At 39.3% G+C, this 20,278-nt stretch overlaps 1 protein-coding gene across 1 annotated transcript in view; it reads left to right on the top strand.

The window, feature by feature from the left end:
- MMP2 (matrix metallopeptidase 2) overlaps nucleotides 1-16,788 on the top strand; it is a 50,415-nt gene extending 33,627 nt beyond the window's left edge. The window contains exons 9-13 of the mRNA XM_073307587.1: nucleotides 1,400-1,529; nucleotides 7,555-7,691; nucleotides 9,983-10,142; nucleotides 14,048-14,157; nucleotides 16,073-16,788. Coding sequence (XP_073163688.1) covers nucleotides 1,400-1,529; nucleotides 7,555-7,691; nucleotides 9,983-10,142; nucleotides 14,048-14,157; nucleotides 16,073-16,176 — 641 coding nt within the window. The 3' untranslated portion in view covers nucleotides 16,177-16,788. The remainder of the gene's footprint in view (nucleotides 1-1,399; nucleotides 1,530-7,554; nucleotides 7,692-9,982; nucleotides 10,143-14,047; nucleotides 14,158-16,072) is intronic.
- The last annotated feature ends 3,490 nt before the right edge of the window (nucleotides 16,789-20,278 follow it).

Raw genomic sequence — 20,278 nt, 5'->3', positions numbered from 1 at the left:
CCTCTGAATAGAAGGCTGCTGATCAGTTTGAAAGGATCATATCATTTCTCTAGCCAGGCTTCTCACTTTTCTACCTGCATCACTTCTTAATTACTGGTGCCTTGATTCTGTAGTTCTGGACACCTTAGAAATGCTAATAATAATACCAAATAACCACCAGACATAAGTTCTTTATTCAAAAACCTGACTTGGATCTTCATTCTTTCCAATTCCTGGGCTCTTTAATTACAATTATTTAATCATTTGTGTAAAGTCTGGAGAGCCCAACCAAGATTGGACCTCATTGTGCAAGGTGCTGCACATAAACAGAAAAAGTATCCCTGCTTGGAATATTTTACAATCTAAATAGACAAGACAAAGGGATGAAAGCAGAAAAGGATGCAGCATACTACCAAAAGATTGGGAAGTGAGGCACACTAAGGTTAAGTGGTATTCAAAGTTCATAGAAAAAAGGCTCTGGAAGAGCTCAGAATTTAACCCAACTCTCTTAAGTCACAGGTCTAAGCCTTAACCAGAAGACCATCCTTCCTGCCTCTTTAAGTAACTGAAGTAATACTTTAACTCAAAGAACTTTTCATTTCTGCAAACAAACTTGTATTTTGCTTTTGGGATTATATTCATTACACATTTCCTAGCATTATTCAGAGCTACATAAAATCAGCCGGAGTCACATTTTGTTTAATGATGTAAAACCACCTGATTGCTAAGGAGCAGCCAGATGCTACACCAGGCAATGCAGCTGCGGCCAAATAACAAAACAAAATAAAATCCAACAGATGGCAAAGTGCATGTTTTGAAGAGAACATTTTGATTCTTAATAAGGGGAGAAAGGCTATAAATGGCTCAAAATGGGTATTTATGACTTGCAAACTATTAGCAGGCTGGAAAAACTGCAGTACAAAAAGCTGGTATGTATAGTACTCCTTATTCAGAATTATCTGCACATCAGCTCAGATACCACGGCATAAACTTTAGTTTGTTATATTTTAAACTACGCCATCACTGAGAAAAAAATTCTCAAAATTAATAATTGCAAATTGCTACCAAAAATTGTCAGCCCTGAAAATCTTCCAGACTAAATAGACAAGATCAACTATGAGTAGGAGGGGAAATACAGTCACATAGAAGTGACGTGTCTTGACAAAGGTCACACAGCAGGTTAGTGGCAGTGCTTGGAATAGACTCCTTCTGCCCCAAGACCTTCTGAGTCCTAATCTAGTGCGCTGTCCACTGAAGTACACAGCCTCTGAAACATTTTCTAATTTCTATCAAATATACCCTCCAGACAACTGAAGTGATTGCTTCCCTTAAACGATTTATAGCAGTTGGGGGGTCTTCACATTACATTAGAACAACAATACACTCAAACATTACAGTATAAATCTGTTCTTCATTGTAGGAGGATCCACTGATTTTGGGCCAGATCCAGCTCCAACACTTGGACCAGTCACCCCAGTGTTATGCAAACAAGACATTGTATTTGATGGTATCTCCCAAATTAGAGGAGAAACGTTTTTCTTCAAAGACAGGTAAGTGAGAGAAATTGCTTAGTGATAAGAGGCTGCCATAAAAAAGATGGAGAAAAGTTGTTCTCTCTTGCCACAGAGGGCAGGACAAGAGGCAACGGGTTCAAACTACAGCACAGAAGATTTAGATTAAATCTCAGGACACTAGTCCTAACTGGAAGAACAGTAGGACAATGGAGCAGACTGCCTAGGGAGGTTGTGGAAGCTCCTTTACTGGAGGTTTTCAAAAGAAGGCTGGAGCATCTGTGGATCTTTAGACTAGATGACCCTTGTGGTCCCTTTGAACCCTGTGATTCTATGATTACTTGGAGCAGAAGGAAAGTTTGTGCTATACTGTCAAAGCAATTCTGTAAAATTCTGGTCGAAAACTGGAATTTCCATCCAAGAGAAAATTCAAAATTCTGAACAAACTGAATGTTCTGTTTCAGAACAAAGTGGAAATGGTGAAATTTCCAGTGGAAGGGAAATCGGGAGGAGGGGGTGATTTAGAAATAATCTTGTTTGTTTGTTTAAATGACAGAGAGCCAGGAACCTAGAAGTCCTAGGAGCCTCAGATTTTCAGGGCTTCCAGGCTCTCCTCTGCAGGTTTGGGAGGTTTGTCTAGAGCTGGAGCTGCCAAGGGCTTCCAGGCTCCCATCTCTGCAGTACCTTGGGATCTGCCACAGGGAGCCTGGAAGCTCTGGGGTCCCCAACTCAGAGACGGTCTGAATGGCAGGGGTGCTCCAAGAGCCACTGGCCTTGGGAGCCTGGACTTCCCAGCAGCACGCCAGGTAAGGTGGCAGGAAACCAGGCAGGGTTCCATTGGAACCCACTTGTGTTTTGCCAGAAGTTCATTGAAATAAATATGTTTCTGCAAAATAGTTCAGTTTTGATGAATCAGTCATGAAAAAACATTTAGTCAGAAAATTCCCAACCAGCTCTAGTTGGGGGGAGTGTAAACAGCACCTTTGTGCTCCCCACCCCACATTGCTTATTTACACCAAGCATTTGCTGGCTATAGCTAAGGTTCTGGCCATGTGCATATAGAGTGTGTGTGTGTGTGTGTGTGTGTGTGTGTGTGTGTGTGTGTGTGTGTGTGTGAAACTCAAACACAACAGCTCAGATTTAGGACTATAAATTGAACCTGGCCAAACTATCCAATGGAACTGACCCATCCAATTTAGTGTCTGCGAGTTGCAAAAAGTAACACAAAATAAAAGAGTGAAAAGTACATTCATTGTTCCAATAATCCAATGTTTTATTATTGCCACAAAAACAGACAACTCTGTTATACAGGAGAGTAGACTAAATAATCATAAAGGCTCTTTCTGGCTTTAAATCTATGAACTCAGCTTATGTGTTTATGTACATGATATGTGTGGGGGAGTATATATGTATGCACATTCACACTCATTTGTGCTTGAGTAAATTCATTTTAGAAATTATGCTTTTTAATAATAGCTAAAAATGTAAAAACGAATCTAACTTGTTTAAAAGAAGCAGACTCCCTTGTTTAAAACTGCTTATGCAGTGCTGTAAAATATGAAATTGGCATGAATCAGAATGTCAATGGTTATATTATTGTCCCAGATAAACAGGCACAAAGGCCATTTTTCCAGCAGTACTGGAAACCACAACAGCTATGTGCTCGGCTGAAACACAAGAGACTTGGATGCACTGAACAGAATTAAATAACCAACTGGGCATCCTCACAAAATATCTGCAGTGGAGCTTCCGATCTCAGGCCATTCAATAATCATTTGTGCCTGATGGTGTTGTATGCCCAGAAATCTCCTCCACGTTTAATTTGCAGCTGGAACACTTTTGATTTTCTGCAAAATAATTGTACCTAAGCCATGTTCTTTGATCATCCTTTCGGAGAAAAAGATAGAGCAGAAGGGAGAAGCAAGCTCTTGGGGCCTGATTCACCACTATGTAACTCCACTGGTATAACACCAATAATTTAATGGATTTACTCCCACTTTACATGCATGTGAGATCAGAATCAAGGGCCAAGGTTCGGAAGATTTAACTTTTGTTCTGTTACTGGGTTTCTGGTCGAGTAACAGAGACTGGGGTGACAGATGGAGGAGAGAGGAACACAATAAAGAAACTATGAAGACAACTCTTGCTGAAGCTCCTTTGTGTTGCTAACGGTATAAGGGGCCTCAGAAGATTTCCCTTGGGAAGGAATCTCTGCTGGCACTGGGGCACATAGAAGTTCCTGTGCTATTCCTTTCAGCCCCCAAAAAAGTAGGTGTGGGCAGGGTTTCCCTACAATCTGGTGATGTGCAGCTGCCAGAATGGTCCCTTGTGGTCTGTGGGCGGTTGCACAAGCAGTCCATGGATGGCAAACATTGCAGAAAGCCACCTTTGGACCATTCCATGCTGCAAAGGGCTGGACCCCAGGACCTGAACCACTTCCTGTTTACCATACATATGGCACACACTTCTGCTAGCCTCGATATTTGAGGGCAACCCTCAGCTCAGGCTTCCTTTTAGCTAAACACATGGCCTTTCAATAAAGTCGATCACTTTTAAACAAAACAACAACAAATTTTAAATGCAGGGGGGAAATAATCTGTGGAGGCAAATTTGTTTCATTGCACAAAAGTAACTTGAGACGTTTGCAAAACCTGCCTGACTGGCGGCTAGCTCACACCATTTCTGAATTGTGGTATTAAAATTGGTACTCCAATGCCACACGTATCATTTTTAGCACTGAATTGTCAGCCAGGCCCCAAGCCAGCCTCCATTTTTGCCAGTGGAATATTGCTGGTGTAAATGGGTAGTCATTTAGACCCAGATTTGTCAAGGTATTCATGTGTTCAGCATTGCAACACCTAACTGACTTAACAGTGTAAGTACCATTTTCAAAAGTGATTTAAGCATTTAGATTCTAAGCCCCTTTGACTTTCAGATCCTGATTCAGGAAAGCACCTTAGTACTGCACTGGATATTAACATTGCACAAAAATACAGCCATAATTATTTTCTGGTACAAATGGAGTTCACAAATAGAGGCCATCTCTGAAAACAGATCCTACTAAAAACAGTTTCCCAGCCTTTAAAATCCAAGATTCCTGAAGAAATCTCCACTCAATCTCCTGGGAAAGAGAGAGAGGAGGCTGGCAGGTGTATAAATACGCCATACTTAGTTTCCTAATGTAGGGCACCTCTGCTGAGCCCAGCAACAGCCTCTTGCAGTTCCTCTCCAACTCTCTCCCCTCCTTCCTTTGTTTGGCAGCTGCTAGTGGTAATGCAGGTCATAGCATTAGTGTAATCAGCAATTGCCTAGCTTTAATCAACTATATTATTCACATAGGTCTCTTACACTTGAAACTCACGGGCAAGTATGAATGTGTATATATGAGGCATCAGCTGTGCCAGGTCAACATTTTATAAGATACAAAATCATAGGGAAATATGAAATTCAACATGCAGTCAGTATAATTTAGTTGTTCCAAGAACAATATAAAAGACTAAAACAAATTGTTCAAACTGATTCATACTTTATCTAACATTCAGCAAAGACAGGGTGTGACTACTTATTTGTTTTACTTTGGAATTCATTTGCCTATCAGTCTCCTGGATTTCCCAACATTAGGGAGAGAAGGCAGAAAACAACCTTGTGATCCATTTCTGGAATTAAGAAATAACCCTGAATCATGGGGCCTGTGACTTTTATGACTCACCCACCTTAATAATAAAATTTACCAAAGAATCCAATTTTTATATCACACAGATAGAAGACTGAGAGAGGACTAAAGAGAAAGACTAGATGAGCTCTTCAAAACAAAGGGTTTTGTTTTTGTTTTTCCTCTCCATACAAATGTATGTAGAATCAAGAAATGAGGGAAGGGAAATACTGTGCATATGTGCTACTCTACATAAGCAAGAGGTCTGGTATTAAAAGACCTGCCAGCCCTTCCAGTGAGGATGTATGAAGCAATCTTATGAATCAGTAGAGCTGGGAAGAAATTGGAATTTGTGTTCAGTGAGAAATTCCAGCATTTAGAAATGTTTTTTCATTCAATTGGAACAAAAAAAACATATTCAAAATTTCCTGCAAAATGAAAAGTCCAAAAAATTTAAATTCAGAGCCACTGAATCATTTTGTTTCACTAATGTAAAAACATAATATATTGTATGCATTATATGTATATGTAATATACACTATTAAATTAATATTTCATGTAAAAGTCTAAACAAAATGTTTCAACATTATTGAAATGAAACAAGAAAGTTCATTTCTCCTTTTTTGCCATTGAATTTTTTTGCTGGAATCAACACGTAACCACAAAATGTATCAATTTTGACTAAATTGCATTTTCCAACAGCAAACTGTTGTGTCAAAAATGTGGACTCCATTCATTAGAAAGGGGCTTTCAAACCCTTCTGGGCTCTGGGAGGTTTAGAATCCTAATGTGGATATGGATCCCTGGCCCTTTTCTCTGACTAGAACCTAAATTTGATCCAAACTTAGCAAAGGGGAGCAGAGTCACTAACATGGATCAGAATTCTGCAGTTTAGGCCCTTCTCTAAGGCTAATCATTTATTAAAAGCTATATATGTAGTGGCAGATATGTGTTACATGGAGTTCCTTATGTCACATGTGATCTGCTTTTCTGTGAAAGAAAAGAAACATATAATAGGCAATAGGAAAAGGACTCTTTTCATACAGTGTATCAGTACATTTGCTTTTTTTTTTGTCGTCCTGCTATAGCTACTCTGATTACTTCATTAAAAATAAAAATGAAATTGATGTTTATACCTGTGGAAAAATAGAACACATTAAGACATCATTATCCCAGTTATTAAGACTGTATCTCAGGTTATATCGAACAAAACTTTTGTAAAAAAAGAGGAAAAGTAATACACATTTAGCCATTTGCTGTCTTGCTCATATCAGCTACTACACCCGATTATCATAATTGTTTAATTTTAGAAATGAGACAAAACCCTGTCGTACTTATAAATACATATTAAAATGCTCTCAACGTGTGTCCTTGCTAGCTCCATTTGTTCATTGTCAGTTTTCAGCCGATGGTGGTACAGCAATCTATAAAGGCCAGTTAGGGCCTGATCCTCCAATGTTTAGGCCACCCTGAAATACAATTTCAGACTCTGAGAGTTTCATGAGGAAAGGGTTCCAGGTAGGGGTGAGCAGAACGGGCCCATTTTTTCAGCTCCTACTTTTCAGACTGATGAACGCTGGATTTGACCTGATGATTTGTTTACAAGCTACCAGCTAATGTACGTTGCAAGAGGGATTCAGCTAGCTTGTTGATTTTTCATCTTAAAAAATTGGCAAACTGCTGTAAGCTTTTGTTCTGTTGACGGGGAAAAGGCTGTTCCTTCAGCAGGGGAGGAAAACAGTAGTGCCTTTGTTACTATCAAGTGCCTTCTACAGAATGCCCTGCCACTGAAAGACGATTACAGGTTTTAAAATCATAACTCAAATTGAGGATACCGCTTGTACACAAAATAAGCATTTCTCTAATGAACATTTTTAATGTTTAAGGTTTCTCTTACAGCCAAGCTCCCTTCCCAGCTGCTTGATAGATAGTTCTTCGATTTGAACTTTTCGTCACTACAATAATAATGGCAAGAGCAATTCATGGAATGCAAATGTCTGCATTTGTCAAATGCTTGTCCATCTGCTCCATACACAACAGCAGGATAACTGTAATCATGTCACTGCCTTGTAAATGGTTCTATTTGTACAAGTGAAGCACAGAATACATTTTACTCTGGCGCAAGAAGCCACGTGAGCCCTTTGGCCATCAATCTACTCCATTTCAGTGGGGTTCCGGCGTGCGGCAGATTATGCAGCCATTCCATTAGCATGCGGCAGGAGGATTCATTTAACCTCTCAGGCACCGTTTTGAATGTATAGCCAAGCAGTTATAAGTTTGTGCTGCTGTTGCTAGACCATGTGAGAGCATGTGCGTGTGCTTGCACATAGGTCTTTGCCAGATATGATGAGAAACAGATGTGCTGATGAATCAATTCATTGTAAAGCCTGTGCCATTTTCTGTTCTGTTCAGATTCATGTGGAGGACTGTAAACCCCCGAAATAAACCCACAGGTCCCTTGCTTGTTGCTACATTCTGGCCAGAGGTGCCAGAAAAAATCGATGCTGTCTATGAGGCCCCTCAGGAAGAGAAGACAGTGTTTTTTTCAGGTATTGGTTTCAAGTTGTAAACATAGCTTGTATAAGCGCTGCATTCAAATTCGATCTTTTAAATGCTAAGCTGGATCAGGGACATGTACCTCTGAGGCCATATCAGATCTGTTATGAATGTCAGATTTCAGCCATTCCTTTCCTAGGACTAAAGGTCCAGAACCTGCAAGTTGCTGAGCACCCTCCACTGCCATTAACCCCCTGGGAGCTGAAAGGCTGTTAGCATCTTGAAAGAAAAGCTCAGCAACATGCAGAACCTGGATTACTCAGAGAGGCAGAGAGGATGCATGCGGGCATGCTAGCTAGCTTGATGGGAGAGGATAATAATAGATACAAATCAGTATACTATCCATTTTAACATGGTTGGAGTCATATATATGCTCCAGCTAGCCTAGCCAAACTAGTGCAGCTGGGAGGTTGTTTTCAATGTTTGGAAAACTGAGCCAGCAAAAACTAACCTCCAGAATCCATTGCAACATGACTAAACATCTCCAACCATGGAAAAAACACATGGTTGATGCTGCTGTACATTTTCTGCACAGGAGGGGAAAGTATTGGTAATTTATTCCACGTTTTATTGGCTATTGGATTAAGCTACATGATAAAAAATAAAAACTCAGCACAGTCAAAATGCTTTGATATGCCATCTCCAGTAAATATTATTGTTAGCTGTTGGGGACTTCGGAGATTTATTTTGTTTGGTTTGGTGTGGGGGGTTTTTTTGTTTGCTTGTTTGGTTTTTTTGTTTTGTTTTGCTTTTGGATTTTACATTTTCCAGGGAAATGCAATTGCTTTAGAAGAATTCTAAACAGGAAAGACTAGCAAACACTAAAAGATCAGTAGGAAACTGCCTGTAGCCCAAGTACCCTAAAATCCTTTGTACAGGAGCATCCACATTTTGCTCCTGAAAGGCCACGCTGGTAACTTACAGGATGGAGAAGATTATCCTGGGAAGCTGTGACTATAAAAAGATTTGGGGGTTGTAGTGGATAATCAACTCAACTTTGAGCTCCTACTGTCCTCTGTGGCCAAGATAGCTAATGCAATTCTGAGATGCCTATACAGGGGAATCTGAAGTAGAGCAGAGTCTATGAGTACCTACAAGAGGAACAAATATTTAATAATGGGCTCTAGTCTAGAAAAGAAAGGTAAAACCCGATCCAAGTTCAAGCTAGACACATTCAGACTGGAAATCAGGAGTAAATTTTCAATGGTGAGAATAAGTAACCATTGGAACAATCTAAGCTGGGCAAGGTGGATTCTCCATCACTGACCATTTTAAAATCAAGATTGGATGTTGTTCGAAAAGCTCGGCTCTAGGAATTATTTTGAGTTAGTTCTATGGCCTGTGTTGTACAGGAGGTCAGACGAGATTATCACAATGATCCCTTGTGGCCCTGGAATCTGTGAATCTATGAGTTTGCTAGGAACTTCAGTGTTGCACCTTACACCTTTCTCATGTTATATAACTTACTTCCGGATCCAACTCCCAGTGAAGTCAATGGAAAGCTTTCTGACATTCATAATTATTGTAATATAATTATGGCCAATAGAAATATTCTCTCATGGTGAAAGCTTCCATGGTCACCGGCGGGTAATCTCACTGGCGTCAATGGGAATATTCACTGAGTAAGGTACCAATCAATGTAAAGGTTGCAGAATTTGGCCCTTTGATTTGTATGTATTTTGGGTCATATTAGAAAGTTTTCCTGAATCAAGGACCACAGAATCAGGGCCTTTTAAAATGGAGATATAGACGACCACTTAATATATGATATTCTTGTATCTAACTCGATGGATGAATAGAAATTTCTGAACTAAACAAACCACAGATACATGGAGAGGGTGCGTGTGGGATATGGGCTGCATTTGGCCTTCAGACTACCCTGCTTTAAGACTTCATCATCCAACCAGATTATCATTGTTAATTATTTGTATTACAGTAAACCCAACTGACAGCAAAGCCTATGCATGCTCATAGTCAGAGGCACTCCCTGTCCCCGAAAGCTTACAATCTAAATAGACAAGCCAGATGACAAGCAGGAGGGGAAACAGAGAGGGGAAGCTATATGTCCAAAGCCAAGCATCAGGTCAATGCCAGAACCAGGAACAGAACCATAATTCCTGAGCCTCAGTCCAGTTCTCTGCCTACTGGAACACACCATTTACTAGTAATATAAGAAGGATGATAAAAGATCTTATAAAGTGTCACAAAACAGAAATAGCTTTTTTGGTTAATCCACTTTGTAACAGAGTTAACTACCATGTAACTAAGTGTTTTTCCCACTTAGGAAATGAGTACTGGGTTTATTCAGCCAGTACTCTGGAGAGAGGATATCCAAAGAAACTCACCAGTCTGGGGTTACCTCCTGAGGTACAAAACGTCAATGCAGCTTTTAACTGGAGCAAAAACAAGAAGACATACATTTTTGCAGGAGACAAGTTTTGGAGGTGAGACACATTACAGTTAAGGTGGTGAGCCCTTAACTAAGCTCACAGCTGTTGCGGTGGATCCTTGTTCTCATTTAGGCTCAGGTGTTTGCTGCAAAATGTTTTGCCAGACAAGAGCCTAAAAAGATTATATCCCTTGGCAGCAGAGAAACAAGGTGGTCAGGTGACAAGGCCTGGAATAAATCTCTGAGATTTTCAGAGGCACATACAGCAGCTAGGTAAAAGTCACTGGCAGTTAAGCATCTAACTGCCACCTGTGCCTTTGAAAAATCTCCCCTTAAACCACTATTCCTGAAGGACATTGGACATAAAAATGGGGAAACAAGGGATGATATAAGGCTAGCAAACTTTGGGATAACTGCTTTTCTTGTCACAACAGAAATAACAAAGGGCTAACATATTTGCTTTACTTATCCAGCTGGTGCTGAGGGGAGCTGGGCACATCCTGCCAAAATATATCTGTTAATCGTTTGTCAAATCTTAGTTTGAAATTTATTTTGACAGCATCTTCAATCCTTTTCATATGTTTTCTATGCACAGCGAGGCAAGCACCTTTTGTAAGGATGTCCACAGATACCCAGAAATACTAGCGTGTATATTAATGTACCCTAAGAGTCATGTTGGAAATGCCTGTCAGGGAGTTAAAATAATGTTATGCAACATAAGTAACCAAATGCAGAATTCAAATGTCATATTATTATTTTTGTTATTTATCACATATTATGATGGTGCCTAGAGGTTCTAACAAAGATGGGATCCTTTTATGCTAGGCATAGTAGTTACATATAGTAAATGACAGTTCCTGCACCAAAGAGCTTATATTTTAAATAAACAAGACAGACAAAGGCTGGGAGAAATTAAGGATTATCCCCATTTTACAGAAAGGCAATTGAAGCACAGAGAGACTTGACTAAAGTCACATAGAAAGTCTGTGGCAAACCTGGGGACTGAAACCAGATTTCCTGAAAATTATTCTTCCTTCCCAAATAATCAAAGTAATACTCAAAGAGTTGCACAGCAGGAAGTTTTGGCTAACTTTGTGCTACAAGGAAAGGACAGCTCCTTCACACCCATCCCTGACTAGAAAGTCTAACTGAGTCCCATGCTAGAAGGAAACGTTTTTAACCGTGGGTCTATGAGTGTGATTAAAATAGTATCAAATATCTTACGTTGTATCTGAAGAAAACTGGACCCATTTTATTTGATTTAGTGGAGTTGCAGGAGTATAACTGTCAGCAGGTTTGGGCACAAAAATAGGTTCTTAAAATTAGTTACCGGTCTGAGTGCTTCACTGAACTGCGGTGACTTACCTAAGGAATACACATCAAGAAAGGAGTAGAGCTGGGAGCAGAATCCAGAGGTCCTGACATCCTGGCTCCTGCTTTAATCTCCAGACAGACCTTTCTCGCACATGGAATTAGGGCAAGGTTTGGTTTTGAGAACACACACTTTACATTCCAGGTAGAAATAAGAGCCAGTTATTAATTGATAATATAGAAAGACGGAAAAATCAGGAAACTCCTACTACAGATGTAATATATTCCAAAAGTTTCAAGTATTCTTTCAGTGAAATGTAAGCTATATCACACATCGAAGGTATATTTAGGGTGTGTGAATCCTTTTTATATGAACAATAATTTCATGTTGTGAACAGAGTAGATGAAGTGTCTTTTTTATATCCTAGTAGCTATGAATTCCTATAAGTACATAAACTATCCTTTCAGAAAGGTTGCCATTTGAAAGACAAGTATGATTAATTACCTTTGAGAATAGCACTCTTCTTTTCCCCATTATCTGAAAATACAGGCATTGATCTTAAAAAGCAAAAGATTGCTTATCACTCACTTTGAAAATATTAACTATGCAGCTGATCATGTTTCATGTTTTCAAGTATTTACAATATAGCTACTTGTAATACTTCAAATTACAGACCGTGAGTTAGCAAAGCCGCTAGTTTGCTCCTGAGCACTCGCTGTTTTGATTAACTGTACATTTGGGTCTCCAAGAAATTTATCACTCTGATCTCAGACACTATTTCAATCAAAGCCCCTTCCTTATCAATTGCAGTCACTGTAGAATGTATAATTTATTGTTAAGCAACTAAACAGCTTAACTGATTTATATCTGTATAAAGAAGATAGCAAGCAATCAAAAAACATTTGGTAAAAGGCAACTGTGTTTAACACAGACATTATAACCGTAAATATGCAGCTGCTTTATTTTATACAAGTACTCTGCCAGACAGAATGAAAATAACTACTTGGCAAAGTCCTTTTCATGCCATTATCACAAGCTTTAAACTGAGGTATAAGAAGGAAGCCCACTGCCTCCCTTTCAGTGTCTTCAGAACAGGATGGTTAAGCCAGGGAGGTTTACTGGGCTGGTGTCTAAACTTTTAAAACTTCATCCCAGGATGGTTTAGCCCCCCCCCCCCCCCCCAAAGTAGGTTTTGCTTAACTAGTAATAGAAAAAATAGTCATGATTTTAAATCTCTCTCTGAATATATGGGCTTAATTTTGATCTAAGTTACATCAGTATAAACCAGGGGTAACAGTCAAAATCGAGAGGAGTTTAGGTGTGTAAAACTAGTAAGGGAGAGGAGAATCAGGCTCTATATAGAACAGGAATATAAACACTTCTGTAGACAATTTGTGTGTAGGAAGTGAGGATGACCATAAAGAGATCAGTCCACTATCACAGTTTAAAATGAGGCTCACTGATGCAATCCTGTACTGGGGGCATAGGTACATCCATTGCTACTGTCCCTTGGTAAATCCTGCATACTCTCCTCTCTCCTCCTTCTGGGAATCAGTCTCAGTTACTAGGTCCATGTGAGGTGGCGAGCCAGGCTATAGCCTCCCTGACCCCTTGGGGATATCCTTAGGGTGACCAGATGTCCCGTTTTTAAAGGGACAGACCTGTTTTTTAGGACTTTTTCTTACATAGGTGCCTATTACCCCCCACCCCCTGTCCCGTTTTTTCATAGTTGCTATCTGGTCACCCTAGATATCCTTCATCCCGAGGGTCACAGAATGGGATTTGTCCCTGTGCTCCTATGTGCATAGGGACAGTCACTTGTGGATTAACTGTATGTGGGCTATGAAAATGGGGGAACGGCTTCTTACATCTTTCCTCTCCCTGTGCACAGGCTAGTCTAGAGCGAAGTGCCCAAAGTGAACAAAGCATGAGATCCTCAACTGGTAGAAATCGGCAAAGCTCCAGTCACTTCAAAAGAATGTTGGAAAGTAGATATGAGTTCAGTGGAGCTAAACTGATTTATACTAGCTGAGGATTTGGCCCCAAAAGTATAATGAATGAAAGTAATTGGGATGGTTTAAATTCTCTGTTTTTCCAAGCTAAAGTATTACTGGTAGTTACATATATAAGGAAGTTTAGCTCTTGTAACCTTTTTATCATCACTGGTAGGGCTGTGTGAAAACAGTGAAGATTTGGGGTGAAATTTCATGCAAAACTATTTATAATTTCATGCTGGGTAATTTTTATGGCTCAGAAATGTCGCTTTGAGTGGCCATTATACATCAAACTGTGCCATTTTGAAAAGTTGCTGGTTGCAGAGCTCCTTCATCGGAATTACGTTTTGAAGTTTAAAATATGAATTTTGGGAACTCGATGTCGTTGCTCAGAAAAGATGATCTGTGAGTGAAAGCGAGGTCCATGTTCAGTTCAGAACTGATTGCCTTTTCAAACAGAAAAGCTGAAAAAATTCACAGGATTTTCACAAAATTGGACCAGTTTAGTGAAACTGAAACAGTGTGAAAACAGAGTTACTGAATTTCACATGTGAATGTTTTGTACAGCCACAGTTACTGGTGACTTCCTGAAAGGTAGTGTCAGACGCTACAATTAAATAAAGCCATGTGATTATGGGGCTTTATCTTCTGCAGGTACAATGAAGTAAAGAAGAAAATGGACCCTGGGTTCCCTAAATTAATTGCTGATGCTTGGAATGGAGTTCCAGATAACCTAGATGCGGTGCTGGATCATAGTGGAAGTGGTGAGCGGCAGTCTGTCATAAGTCATTATAGAGCTTCCTTTCAAGAGTGTATTGCCCTTGTCTACTTCTAGACTTCCTGGAGACATTCAATTCTAGTGGTTAATGAACATGCAGCCACTCCGTCATTCTGCTTGGCATGCTGCCAGTTGAAATAAGTTTTTCAGTTAAATATCCCATTGCTCTCAATTTATTCTTTAGGAATTATCAAAAGCTTTAGGAATTATTACATTTCCTGAACGTTTCTGGTTCCTGTAAAAAACAATCATCCTTTCAGATCAGCACCACTTTCATGCAGTACATGTATTTAAAAAGTCTGCTACCATTGATATTGAAAGTATTTAAGCTCCCCTGACACTGGTCCCTTGGAAAGGAAGTCTCTTAGAAATAGGGATTTAGTAGCAAAGGAATCCTTTGATTTTTAGTTCTCATTTTCCCTTTTTAGAAATGGGCAAACCAAATTAGATAACAAGTTCCTCCCCATTCCAAAACCATATTTAAAACAGCCCATTAGAGAACTGGTTGGAGTAGAGATGGGTTTGAACCATATTGTGGAATATGGAATCCTGAGGGGAGTCAGAATCCAAACTTAGGCCCAGAGCCAAATTTTGTCAACTGGAACATATCTCTACTTTGGAGGAGTTTTCTCCACTTGGTTTCCATTGTGGACCGGAAGTGGAAGTAATAATATACCTCAGGAAAGGGTCTTCTTCCAGAATACTTGACCAGAACCAGAATGCCAAAAACCTCATGGGGAAAGAGACTTCTCATGAGAAAGTCGGTGCAATGTTAGATTTTGTCTAAACACCTGAACTTTTGAATTGAATCCAAATTATGAACTGTTGGGGACTTACCCAACATTAACCTCATTGTCAATATAATTTGTATACTGGGTCTTCTTTTTGGCTTTATGTTTTATAAGCCATGTCTTGTCCATGGGTAGCTTGAAGGCCTTAGTTTTTTTTCTGTCACTATGCTCCAGGAGGTTACAAACCTGTTCTATATGTGGAGGAATGTAAAAAAAGAATCAGTCACACACACGCACTATAAATGTGTACGACATAATCCTTAAGGCTTGGACTGGATGTTTGGGTCCACTTTCTCGGCTTTGCACTATTATGGTGGTTGTGAAGCCTGAAAACCAGATTAGCTGCCTTCCTGTGGATTCTCCTTCTAGTCCAGGATAGGGTCAGCATAAGATCATGCTGCATGGCCTCTGATATAAGAAGTGTTCCAAGAGGAAAGGGCGTGACCAGGAACTCCTTGTGCCCAGGAGATTTCCCCACATGGCTCCTTGGAATCATGGGTGGCCAGTTAGAGTATGTTCCAGCACTGCTCTAATTCTCCCTGGGTCTGAATCAGACCATGGTAAGCTCCAGGACTGGGGGAATATATACAGGTAGCTTGGAGCCACCTTTGCTTCTTCCATCTTTGAATGTATCTCAGCTGCAGCTAAGGACCTAGTCCATGGTTTTCAGAAGTGGCCTGCCATTTTTGCACTGACAACTTCACAGGCACAAATGTTTGTGAGATGTCACGGAGGTGCCTACCTGTTCGCACCTTCATACCACGTGGCTAAATTTTAAAATGACATTAATTGTGCCAGCAAATATTTGTGTGCATAAAACATAGGCTCACAAAATTGGCTTCCTTCAAAATAAGGCCTCTCTTGATAGCCACTCTGGATTTCATATATATATATATATATATATATATATATATATATATATAAGTTATTAATACAAATGTAATTTTAAAAACCCTGTTAAAAACAAGACACAATTTCTTCTAAATATCCTTAGAAAAATTTCTTCTATTCCTATAGGTTTAGCTGAAATAATAAAGAAACAAACAAGAACTATTATCAAGAATTGTGTTTTCCGTAATATATATCCTTCTTTTTTTCCTCTCTTCACAGGGTACAGCTACTTTTTCAAGGACTGGTATTATCTAAAACTGGAAGACACTAGCTTGAAGATTGTTAAAGTCGGCAATGTAAAATCCGATTGGTTGGGTTGCTGAACTGTATAAAATATTAATAACCAAATACTTACTCTGTTTGTTATATGCCTTTTCTGTAACTAGAAATAGACCTGAATGCTAATTAATGGACCAGTCTGGTACTGGTACCAAAACACTAAGTACCAGTACTCTACACTTTCTTTCATCAGATAATTTAAGAGCGTGCACCTCCTAAATATACAAAAGATGTTTACTTACGTATCCCAAAAATAGGGTACCACTTTCCAATTGTCATGATCGTCATAGTGATGCTAGTAGCAGAACATCCATCACCTTTTATTCCCCTGGTGCCTGAATCAAAATCCAGTGAAGTCAATGGAAACTGACGTCTTTGGACCTTGGTTCTGTCTCCTGTAAGGTACCAGTCCCAAATAGGCCCCAGTCAGATGTACCAGCAGTGCACTTTGAGGTTTTTTTTTAATACAACTCTGAATATAGATGGACTTGTCTCAACGCTTGTCACCTTCTTGCAGGTTTTGGTCATCGTTTCCATTTATTTACATAGTAATACAGAAAGACTGTCAAAGGCACAGGTTGCCTCAGGATTTGATTTGTGTTGATGCATGATGGAATCATGGCAAGAAACTGTATTAAAAGTATTGTTTTAAAGTATTTTTTATTTTAATATCTTAGTTAAAATTTAGCAATTTGCTTCATGCACTTTGTTACTACTATCACTTGTGTATATGGACAGAATGACTCGGATTTTTGAGGTCGATGCATTATACATAAAAAGCCAAGTACTAATGTTTAACTTGTTTTATTTTATTTTGTTTTGTTTGTTCTCTATAACATTGCGGGCTTTGTTTGTTTATTTGGTTACCTGCTTGCTTATACATTGGGCGATGGAAAATTTTCAATCTACTGCCTGATGGAATGTTTTTATTCATTAAAAAAAAAGAAAATCCCACACACAAAATGCCAATGATACAAATAAAACCAAATGACGCTGTCAGTGATTCTCATAGACATGCTTCCTTGAATTGTTTGAATTTACGAAGCATTTTGGTAGCATGTTAAATTGAGTGTCTGTCAAAGGAAAGACAATATTAACCCACAACAGAAATGCATATCGGAAGCGTTTAGGAACTCAGGTTCAAATGCTCAGTTGGTGACTTCAATAGAGCTGCACCAATTTACACCAATCCAAATATTTCATAGAATCGTATGGTCAGAAGGGACCGCAAGGGTCATTTAGTCTAACCCCCTGCCAAGATGCGGGATTTGTTGTGTCTAAACCATCCAAGATAAACGGCTATCCAGCCTCTTTTTAATAACCTCCAGTGAAGAAGCTTCTACAACCTCCCTAGGCAGTCTGTTCCATTTTCCTACTGTTTTAACAATTAGGAAGTGTTTCCTGAGATTTGATCTAAATCCGCTATGCTGTAGTTTGAACCCATTGCCTCTTGTCCTGCCCTCTGTGGCAAAAGAGAACAACTTATTTCTATCTTTTTTATGGCAGCCTTTCAAGTATCTGAAGTCCTCTCTCATATCCCCCCTTAATCTCCTCTTTTCCAAACTAAAGATATCCAGTTATTTAAGCCTTTGCTCATATGGTTTGCATTCCATCCTCTTGATCATCTTTGTCTCTTGCCTCTGGATCCTTTCCAGTTTCTCTACATCCTTTCTATACATTGGTGACCAAAACTGGACATAGTACTCCAGCTGAGGCCTAACCAGTGCCAAGTAGAGCGGTTCTATCACCTCCTATGACTTGCATGCTATGCCTCTGTTAATGCAACCTAAAATTGCATCTGCTTTTTCTGAAACAGCACCTCATTGCTGACTCCTGTTGAGGTTGTGATTCACAACTCCTCCCAGATTCTTCTCAGTAATGCTGCTGCCAAGCCAGTTTCCCCCTATTCTGTATTTGTGCATTTGGTTTTTCTTCCTTAAGTGTAGCACCTTACATTTGGCCCACAGCTGCAGAAGAGAGCATTGTACTTCAGCATTTAGCTCCATGTTTTTCCACTGCAGTAGCCTTTCCAGACAGTGCCATTTGTCCATTAGCCATGCCCTTATTCCCTCAATAGCCTCCTATCACCTTGTCTCTTATTGCCATTGGTCTACAACTTACTTCTCTGGTTAAAGGTGTAAGCAGCCTATGGCTGATGATGTAATTCTGGCATCTGTCAGGACATGATTGAATAAGATTGGGTATGGCATCTGAGCAAGAGACAAAACACATTGCTTCTACAATAGATGGCCTTGCTGATCCCAAAGAGTTCTCCATTCACTCCCAAGTCTTGATTCCAGGCCTTCTTCACAGACATAGAAAGACGCAATTGAATAGCAATGCAAAGTCCCCAATCTGAAAAGCAATGTTGGTGGGCCACCAAGAATGTGTAGTGTTTAGTGATTTTAGTTCAAATGGACAAACCCCACGTACTGTTAAAAGAGAACACTGAGAATATACAAAAAAATCATAGGACCAGTTGTTAACATGCGGTCAACTTTATCACAAATTCATCACACACATCTAATTATCTACTGTTGATTTATAATAATGTGATTTTAAAAAATCTCACAAAAGGAAACAAAGTGCAAAAACACATCTTTTCCCAATAATCTGGGGATGTAAAATTGAACTGAAAACTAGAATTAGCACTGCTGTTGGGGACCAAATACTGGCTAGTGTACAGAAAGTGGTTTAGCAACTTCTCAGATTTTTTGGAGGGCCCAGAACGGAGCTCTTATGGTATGTGCACACATCTAGTGTATAAATCCATGATCACAAACAGGACACAAACTGCCAGCTAACTCTCACCCCTTCAGCACTGGGGCTCAAAAATAGCAATTAATCCGAAGACCAGACCTCTACAATTTGAGTAAAGGTGAAGTCTCTGCTAGCTACAGTATGATTAGGGCTATGTCCTCTGTAGACGAGTCACTTGAGGTCTGACATTTTATCCAGGAGAAAGTGATTATACACAGAGCTAGGCAGAAGATTTTAATCTGATATATTTGAGTGTCCGGGAGTTTTTGTTGCCGTGTTTTGCAGGTTTTAAAAAAATTTGGTGCAACCATTTTGTATTGGAAAGTAGTGACTCTAAAAGGAACTTTAGGGTTCATGGCGCATAACCAGCTAAATGTAAGTCCCCAACACAATGTAGTGGCTAAGAGAGCTAATGTGATTTTTGGATGATAAACAAGAGAATATTGAATTGTATTGTAATTGGATAGAACATTAGTGGCACCTTTACTGGAATACTGTGTCTAGTTCTTGTGTCCACACTTTAAAAATAATGTTTTAAAATTAACAAGTGTTCAGAAAACAACTACAAAAATGACCTGAGATTTGGGACACAAGTCTTACAGTCAAAGACTAAAGAAATTACTTGATCACAATCTGTAAGTACTTACATGGGAAGATTTCTGATAGCAGAGGGACCTGTAATCTAGCAAAGACATAACAAGATCCAATGGCTTGCAGCTGAAACTAGACACATTCAGATTAGAAATAAGGTGCAAATTTTTAACTGTAAAGAGAATGAACCATTGGAAAAAACAGACCTAGGAATGTAGTGGATTGTCCATCACTTGAAGTCTTTAAACAAAATGGGATGTCTTTCATTAAGAAGTGATCTAGCTCAATTAGAGTTTATAGCCTGTGTGATGCAGGTGGTCAGAATAGATTATCATAATAGTACCTTCTGGCCTTAAAACCTACGAAAGTTCGTGTCAATGCTTTTTTTCTGCACCCATAGAGGAAAAAATATAAATGGTATGATTATTTTAAAAGGACAAGAAATCACACTATGGACTACAATATTTTCTTTCTTAAACTAAGATGGGAGCAATCATTTATCTAATTAACTCTTAATATAAGTAGAAGTCCAAGAGACAGGATTTTTAAAAACCATATGAAACCTAAATGTTGCTTTTCCTAAAGAATGTCTAATTTGGTCACATTCAATCCATTTAAGTGTGTTTAAACTGAAAAACAGAGGGATCTGACTTAGAAATAGAGTAAGAAACATTAGAAATAAGCATGTACATCTGGAAAATGCTCAAATTGTTGATCGCTAGTATTTGACAATGCTGGCCTGCTCTAGTACAATGGTTCTCAACCAGGGGGCCGCGAGCAGGTTTCAGGGGGTCC

Source organism: Lepidochelys kempii, chromosome 12 (assembly GCF_965140265.1).
Source record: "Lepidochelys kempii isolate rLepKem1 chromosome 12, rLepKem1.hap2, whole genome shotgun sequence".
NCBI classification, from domain to species: Eukaryota; Metazoa; Chordata; order Testudines; family Cheloniidae; genus Lepidochelys; species Lepidochelys kempii.
Note: the sequence above shows the minus strand (reverse complement) of the source record. Positions and strands in the feature narration are given on the sequence as shown.